Consider the following 7,530-nt stretch of genomic DNA (forward strand, 5'->3'; position numbering starts at 1 on the left):
GCGGTTACGTGAAGTATGTAGAAGCATGTAGCTGCGTACACACAACACACAGGAGGAGCCTCGGGAGGCTGTGTGTTAAACTGTACCCATGGGTTCCCCGGGCTCCACGGCAAGAGTGCTTAACCAAGGGGGTCCTGAGCTTGATTTGCTATGTTTGGATTTTCTACCAGAAGTAAATTTTTTCTTTGATAAGTTATACCAGTATTAAGTCAATACCAGTTAGTTTCATGTGAATACTGATAGGTCTTCTGCTGAGAACTTGAGGCAGCCTGTCGGTGCCCTCGCCCTCGGACGTTGGAGGAGAGGAGTCTCTGTGTGGCCGGCAGTGGAGTCCAGAGCTGAAGTCTGCTTGTTCTTGTCAGTTCCCCCTCACTCTCCTCCAGGTAACGGTCTCCCTCCTCAGGACCACCGGCAAGAATCACCTTTGACAAAATCACCCTGGAGCATAAGGATGGAGTTTCTCTCCAAAGCTCTGGGCTCCCTGGGTCTCAGAGCTGGGAAGCAGTCACCAAGAAGCCCGCTGTGGGTGGGGCCTCGGGCTGCCCTGGATCCATGGTTCTCCCTCCCACTGGCTTGTCCTGGTCACCTCTGCTCATGTTGCTCCAAGTCTTATTCACTAGGAAATCTGATAGCTAGTGAATAAGACTCCAGAATCGGAGAGACACTAGCAATCAGATTTCCCTTCAAAGGTCAAGGCAGAATTCAAGGCACAGCTGGGTGGAAGATGTGCTTGGTGTCTTAGGGAGAATTAGGAAGTTTGGCTTTGGTAGCTGCAGACGGATTGCTTTGCAACTGGATTAATGGTTAGCGTTCGTACTTGGGCCTGGAGCGGATCTGAACCTCACCTTCCTGGCGAAGGGCGTCTCCGTGCCCAGGTCCACCAGGTCCCTGGTGGGGGGGGGGGGACCTGCGTGTCGGCCGTGGGAGGCTCTTCAAGAGGCATGAGGGGCTGATGACGGGCTGGGCTTGGCTCCTGATGGTGGCCTAGCTTAATCGTTGACCTTGACCGTCACAGTGGTGAGGGAGCAGGGTGGGTATCTGGGGAAGGAAACCTGAGGGAGCAGGATGGGTATCTGGGCAAGGAAACCACCACCAGGAGCAGCCCGGGCGGCCTGGAAACTGGCTGGGAGTTGGGAAATCACTTGATCTCCTCCTGTGGCAGCCAGGAAGCTTCCTGAGGCAGAGGTCGGCCTCTTGTGCCTGTCCTTTAGAGGTCCTCTTTAGGAGTCTGGCTTCCTTTTGCCAGGGCAGTTGGGCTGGGTCTCCCAGGGTCTCAGGCAGCCAGACCTACAGCAACGTGGAGGCTCACTTCTTTTTCTCGAGGGCATCTACACTTAGGAGAATGGGAGCTATTTCCCCCTGAACCTGGGCTGGTGGCCCAGCACCCAGGACGTGTGTTTATTGGTTGAATCACTTCTGAGTAGGTGCGGGGGGGATGGCACAGGTGCAGGATGGGGGTGTCTGAGGATGCAACTGGCTCCGCTCAGAACAGCTCTTTCTCCTGCCCGCAGTGGGCTGTGTGCCCACACCGGTATTTTGGTGGGTGTTACGGAGCCACGGAGTTGTCTGGCGGGGGCCCGAGCCTCTGCCCTGCGCCCCCGGCCCCCGACAGCCCTCCTGTAAAAGGGCTGAGCTGCTCGGCTCCTCTCACTGGGGGCGTGAGGAGCAGGGGGGACCGTGGACTTGGTCAGCATCCAGCAGTTGGTGAGGGCCTGGAGCGGAGGCCGGACAGTGGTCTGGGCACCCCCAGACCGTCTCAGCAGAATGCAGAGGTCGGGCAGCTCCTTTCTGGTGCCTGAGGAGGTTTTAGGAGTAGAAACCTGTAGTTCTGTTCTGGCCTGTCTGCCTAGTTCTCATGTGAGGTGGTGAGGGGTTAAGGAGCAAGAGAGAGACACAGTGAGAACGGCGTCTGGCGGTGGTAGACGAGAAAATCCTTGCGTGTGATGGCCAAAGAGGAACGGGAAGTGGCAGGTGACCCCGGAAGACACAGGTGTGGCTGGGTGTCGGTTGAGCTCAACTGTGTTGATGGTCTTTGCCGGGGAAGTGGTCCGGAGGGTCTGGCTGCCTCGGCTGGGGACGAGGAGAAGGGCGCTCGAGCTCCCTGGGCAGTGAGGGAAGCAGGCACATCAGTGACACTTCGGGATGTCTGTCGTGAGGGGCGGGGCACGGGGGGTAGCGAGGCCCGGGGCGCCACTTGGCCCCACAAGCCCCCCTGCGGGCCAGGGCCCTGCCGGCCGCAGCCCAGGACAGCCGCTGCTGGGAGGCGGGTTGCAGGGCCCAGGAAGTGTTAGGCTGCCTGAGTTTGCTTTAGAAGGGAATGGAATGTAGTTCTATGTGGCGGGAAGCCCTAGCCTCTGCCCTCAGTATCATTCCAGCCTTTTCTCTCCCCTCAACGTGCTTATTCCTCAGGGCTCCCCAGCCGCTGAATCACGGGGCTGGGGGCCAGGGGAGGAAGAAAAGAACGGACCATTGTTTGGTGGGGTCTGCCCTAAGCACAGCCCCGGTAAGTCATTTCATCCTTATAGCTCCAAGAGGTAAGTGCTAGTGTTACCCCATTTTATTATGAAGAAACATAGCTTCACGAAGAGCCAAAATTTGAACGTAGGAATTCAGAATTTTATCCGGGAGGCACCTCCTCTGTCCCCCGGGCTTGGGGTCAGGTGGCAGTGTGGTGTGATCGGGTAGGAATGTAAGGACAACAGCCCACCAGGGAGCCCTGAGCTCACCTGGACGCAGCCCAGCAGCATAAATAGATGCGGCGTCAGGCCCCCGCCGCCAGGTTCCCGCTGACAGGACAGAGTGAGCAGCAGTCGGCCCCCGGGCCTCCGGCAATGCTGCAGGTGGTGAGAGCCAGCGACAAGCCAAGCACGGGGGTCAGGGAGCCGGCCGGGGCTCGGTCTGCCGTGGAGCTTTGAGAGGGGTCAGGCCAGCTCTCAGATCCACATCCAGATCACTGATCTCTGTCCGTCAGCTCCTGGCAGGACTCCCGTCTGGCACAGTTGTGTTCTATAAGGGCACCTCCTAATTTTTGTGGTTCTTTATCTTTGTCTGTTCCTATAGGTAAATGGAGAGAGCGTCGAAAGGAAAGAATTGGGACGTGGACATGGAGTGTCTGATCCTGGAGGCCGAGGCCCGGGAGAGGCAGGAACTGGATGAGGAGAGGAGGAGAGTGAGTGGCGGGGGGCAGGGGGCACGGGCAGGCGAAGCGGGGGGGGCTGCGAGCCTGGGGCTCGGGGTCTGATCTGACAGCCTGGGCGCGGCGCTTCTCCTGCAGCTGGGAAGACGAGGGTTAGAACCAAGAGCTGCCCCAGGGTTGCCGTGGCCAGCAGCCAGTGGCTGGCATGGTCCTGTTTCTGCCCCAGCTTGAAAAATTCAGCAGTCCCAGAGCTAACTTGGAGAGCCTGGCTGACCTGGAAACGTTGGTTCAAAGACGGAGAGAAAAGTGACTGAAACGCAGAGTCCCCGCCAGGGCACCCGAGCCTGAGGTCAAGGTGAGCGGGAAGGCTGGTGCGTGGGAGTGCCACACCAGGGCTGGAGTGCCTGAGCAGGAGCCCCCCCACCCCATCCCCGTGGGAGGCCTGAGGAGGAGTTGACACTGCCGCTGCGGCTGCACAGCCCGCACCTGGGGGCCCTCCGCCCCCGGCGTTGTTTTCCATGGCTGCTGCCAGAACCAAGTACCCCAAACTGGGGGCTTAAACAACAGCTATTTATGGTCGTCTCAGAGGCTGGAAGTCCAAGATCAAGGAGTCGGCAGGCAGGGTTGGTTCCTTCTGAGGCTCTGGGGGCGGATCCGTCCACACCTCTCCCCAGCTTCTGGGGTTGGTGGTGTTCCTTGGCTTGTGGCCTCGTCGCCCCGATCTCTGCATCTGAGCTCACATGGCCTTCTCCCTGCCTGCGTGCCTGTGTCCAAAGGTCTGTCCCCTCTCAATAAGGACACCACTCGTATTGGACCGGGGCCCACCCTACTCTAGTATGCCGGCATCTTAACCGATTACAGCTACAATGACCGTTTCCAAATAAGGTCACGTTCTGAGGTACTGGGGTTAGGACTTCAACAATATGAACCTGGGCTGGGGGGCGGAACACAAGTCAGTCCGTAACCCTGCCCCGTACCTATTCAGTCAGAATCTTCTGGGGGCAAGTTTTTTTGTTGTTGTTGTTTGTTAATTAATTCATGTATTTTTGGCTGTGTTAGGTCTTCATTGCTGCGCGCAGGCTTTCTTTAGTTGTGGTGAGTGGGGGCTACTCTTCATTGCCGTGTGCGGGCTTCTCATTGCGGTGGCTTCTCTTGTTGCGGAGCACGGGCTCTAGGCGAGCAGGCTCAGTAGTTGTGGCTCGTGGGCTCAGTAGTTGTGGCTCGTGGGCTCTAGAGCACAGGCTCAGTAGTTGTGGCGCATGGGCTTAGTTGCTCCATGGCATGGGGGATCTTCCTGGACCAGGGCTCGAACCCATGTCCCCTGCATTGGCAGGCAGATTCTTAACCACTGCGCCACCAGGGAAGTCCTGGGGGCAAGTGTTTAAATCTATTATTTGTGTAAGCCAACAGTGTGCTGGTCCTCCGCCAGCTCTTTGGAACCACTTGGCTAGACTGGTGAGGCTGTGTGTCCCAGAGGCCTAGTGTGGGGAGTGAGTTGGTCTCGTCCTTGAACTTATCCAGCCGCAGCCCCTGGCCCAGCTGTAGCCCGTGGACCTGGAGGCATTCCTGAAGGCAGCTGCTGAGAACCAGGAGGCCCTGACTGACAAGTACCTGACAGACGGAGGGGACCCCAATGTCCACGACAAGGTAGCGAGGGTGGGTGCAGGCGTGCGGCCTTCAGCGTGGTCCAGTCAGAGCCTAGGAAACTGCAGGGCTTTTCTGTTTTATGGGGCACGAGTCCCATGATGCCTCCTGAGTCTGGAGGGAGAGGCCCTTCACACGACGGGGGAGTAAGCAGCTCTGTTCAGGGCACCAGCTCTGGGAACAGGGTCGCAGGTGGGACCTCCGGGGGTGGCCGTGCTCCCTGCACCTAACTCCCGTCCGCACCACCCCAGCTCCACCGCACGGCCTGGCACTGCGCCTGTCCGAAGGGTCACAGCCAGCTCGTGAACAAGCTGCTGGAGGCGGGTGCCACCGTGGACGCTCGGGACTTGGTGAGAACCAGGGAAGGGCCATCCCCACGGCAGACCCCCCGCCTGGCATCTCTGCAGGTCAGGGTTACTCTGGTGCTTTTGTTTTGCAGCTGGACGGGCCCCCTGTGTTCTGGGCCTGCCGCAGAGGGCACCTGGACATCCTCAAACAGCTGCTTAACCGGGGCGCCCAGGTCAATGCCCGGGACCAGGGGAGGGCACAGGCTGCAGGGTGGCCCGATGCTCTTCCTGGGGTCGGGACACGGCCTTGCCAGCTTGGAGTGACACTGACCCTCACCGCTCCCGTAGATCTGGAGCACGCCCCTGCACGTGGCCGTGCGCACCGCGACTGCCTGGAGCGCCTCGTCGCCTGCGGGGCCCGCGCTGACGCACAGGACAAGGTAGGCGTCTGGCTGTCCCGGGCTGGGGCGGCTCCACCCCGGGAGCCACGACTAAGGCAGCCTGAGCTCAGCAACAGTACCTGCTGACCTGACCCTCCCCGGGAAGCGGAGGTGAGGAGGACGACGTCCCCTTCTCGACAGGAAGGGGACACGGCTCTACACGAGGCGGTGCAGCCCGGTCACTACAGAGCCATGGAGGTGCTGCTGCTCTATGGGGCCGGGCTGGGCGTGAGACCGCAGTGAGTGCAGGCGAGCAAGCGGGGCGGGCAGCTCCGGGGAGGAGAGCAGGGACTCACCCGGCGTCCTCGTTCCCAGGCTTCAGTGACCCCAGTGTAGCTGGCCCAGGACTGGCAGTGGGGCATCCGGGAAGCACTGCAGGCCCACTTGGGGCACCCCCCGTACCCGGTGCCGCCAACAGCCGATCCTCAGGGCCACTCGCAGCCACCATTCCATCCCGTCACCTCCGCCCCGTGCCACTCACGCGTCTCACCCGCGTGGTCCTCCCTCGGTCATGACTCCCCGCTCAGGGCCGATTCCGCGCCTCCAGGCAGCCCTGTCAGACCAGGGGCGGCTCCACGCCTGGCAGGTGGCAGAGCAGCCTCCCTGGCTTCCCGTCCCAGGCTGAGCTGGTCCCCGCCGGGGCGCGAGCTGGGGGCTGACACAGAGGACCCGGGGGTGGCAGGCGGATGCAGGAAACAAAGTGGGTCCAGACGAGGGGCTGCGGAGGAGCGTGGGGACCGAGGACGGAGCAGCACGGGAACCGCCTCGAGCTCCCTGGGGCCGGTGCCAGGGCTCCTCGGTGCCCACTGGTCCCCGGTCCAGGAGGCGGCTAGGCTCTGCCCCCCCTCAGGGCCCTCCTGCCACCAGGTGGTGACTCGGTGCATGGCCAGCAGCAGATGCCCTTGGGCACAGGTTTCTCCAGGGGCCTCTGTGCCTGGCGGGTCTGGCCGTCTGGAGGGGGCTGCTGGATGGCTTTGAGCATGCCCTGCACAGAAGACCAGCCCCAGCCTGCTTGCCTCAGAAGCTCCAAGGCCGACGAGCTGGAGCTAATGTTTATTTTAGGGAAACCCTGTGCCCTCTGTCGAAGGCTTTGGACAGGCCTGCCCGCTGCTCTCTGGTTGGCTATCCATCCGGTGGCTCCCCTTGGAGGGGGACGCGCCTGGGTGCTGGGGATTGCTTGCGGCCCACTCAACTTCTGGGGCGGTGGCCTGTAACCCTACTCTGCCTCCGGCGCTGACGTCACCCCGGCCCTGGTACTGGAGTGCGTGCTCTCACCTGGCCCCTGCAGCCACGGCCATGCTGCTTCACCCTAACCCTCGGAGGCAGGACGTGGAGGGCTCTGAACTCACCTGCTCCTTTCCCTCCTCCACCGACTGGGGGTGGCCCGAGGCCCCACCTCCACACGCTCCCCTAAAGCTTCCCCCTCTCACTGTCCTTTCCCAGTCACGCTGCACTGGTGCAGACCTGTGCTGTACTGCTGGCGGGCAGGGTCCTTACATGCCAGAAGGTGAATCTGAGAACAGCTCTGCCCTAAACTGAGAACCACAGGCAGAGGGTTGGGCTCCAAGATGAAGGTTAGCCTCCCTCACATAAGGAACCTGGGTTGATATCCGTTTCGCAGCAGTTATTTTTAGTCTAACTGGTGGCCTTATCAGGCCAAGGACAAGGCAATTTCTATTCTGTGAAAAAGCTGACAAGAGCTCCCAACAGGGGCCACACGCCTTCCCCTCACATGGGCAGCTCCTGCCCTGTCCTGACAGAGCCCCGCGCACCCAGACGCTGGGGCCATGGGAGAAACAGGCGTTCAAGTCCATGGACAAGACACTTCCCATCTAGGAAATGGGGACACTTAAGTGACTGACAAAGATACCTTTTTATACATATCAGTATTTTTTGTTCATTAAAACTTGTTGATTATCCGTCACGGCCTGGTTGTTTTTTCTGGGCTGAGAGGGGCCAGTTCCTCAGAAACTCAAGCCTGATAACCATGCCGGCCTGACAGCAAGACAGGTCCCCAGGGGCA

The 7,530-nt window shown here is 60.5% G+C and overlaps 1 protein-coding gene across 1 annotated transcript; it reads left to right on the forward strand.

Annotated features, from left to right (window-relative positions):
* The first annotated feature begins 258 nt into the window (after positions 1 to 258).
* On the forward strand, positions 259 to 5,603 carry ANKRD23 (ankyrin repeat domain 23). The gene is given in 7 exon segments (XM_057557735.1): positions 259 to 383; positions 1,851 to 3,169; positions 3,363 to 3,491; positions 4,658 to 4,783; positions 5,032 to 5,130; positions 5,220 to 5,300; positions 5,416 to 5,603. Coding segments are annotated over 6 exon segments (636 nt in total). The 5' UTR covers positions 259 to 383; positions 1,851 to 3,064; the 3' UTR covers positions 5,512 to 5,603.
* The last annotated feature ends 1,927 nt before the right edge of the window (positions 5,604 to 7,530 follow it).

Source organism: Balaenoptera acutorostrata, chromosome 12, assembly GCF_949987535.1.
Source record: "Balaenoptera acutorostrata chromosome 12, mBalAcu1.1, whole genome shotgun sequence".
In the NCBI taxonomy this organism is placed as follows: Eukaryota; Metazoa; Chordata; class Mammalia; order Artiodactyla; family Balaenopteridae; genus Balaenoptera; species Balaenoptera acutorostrata.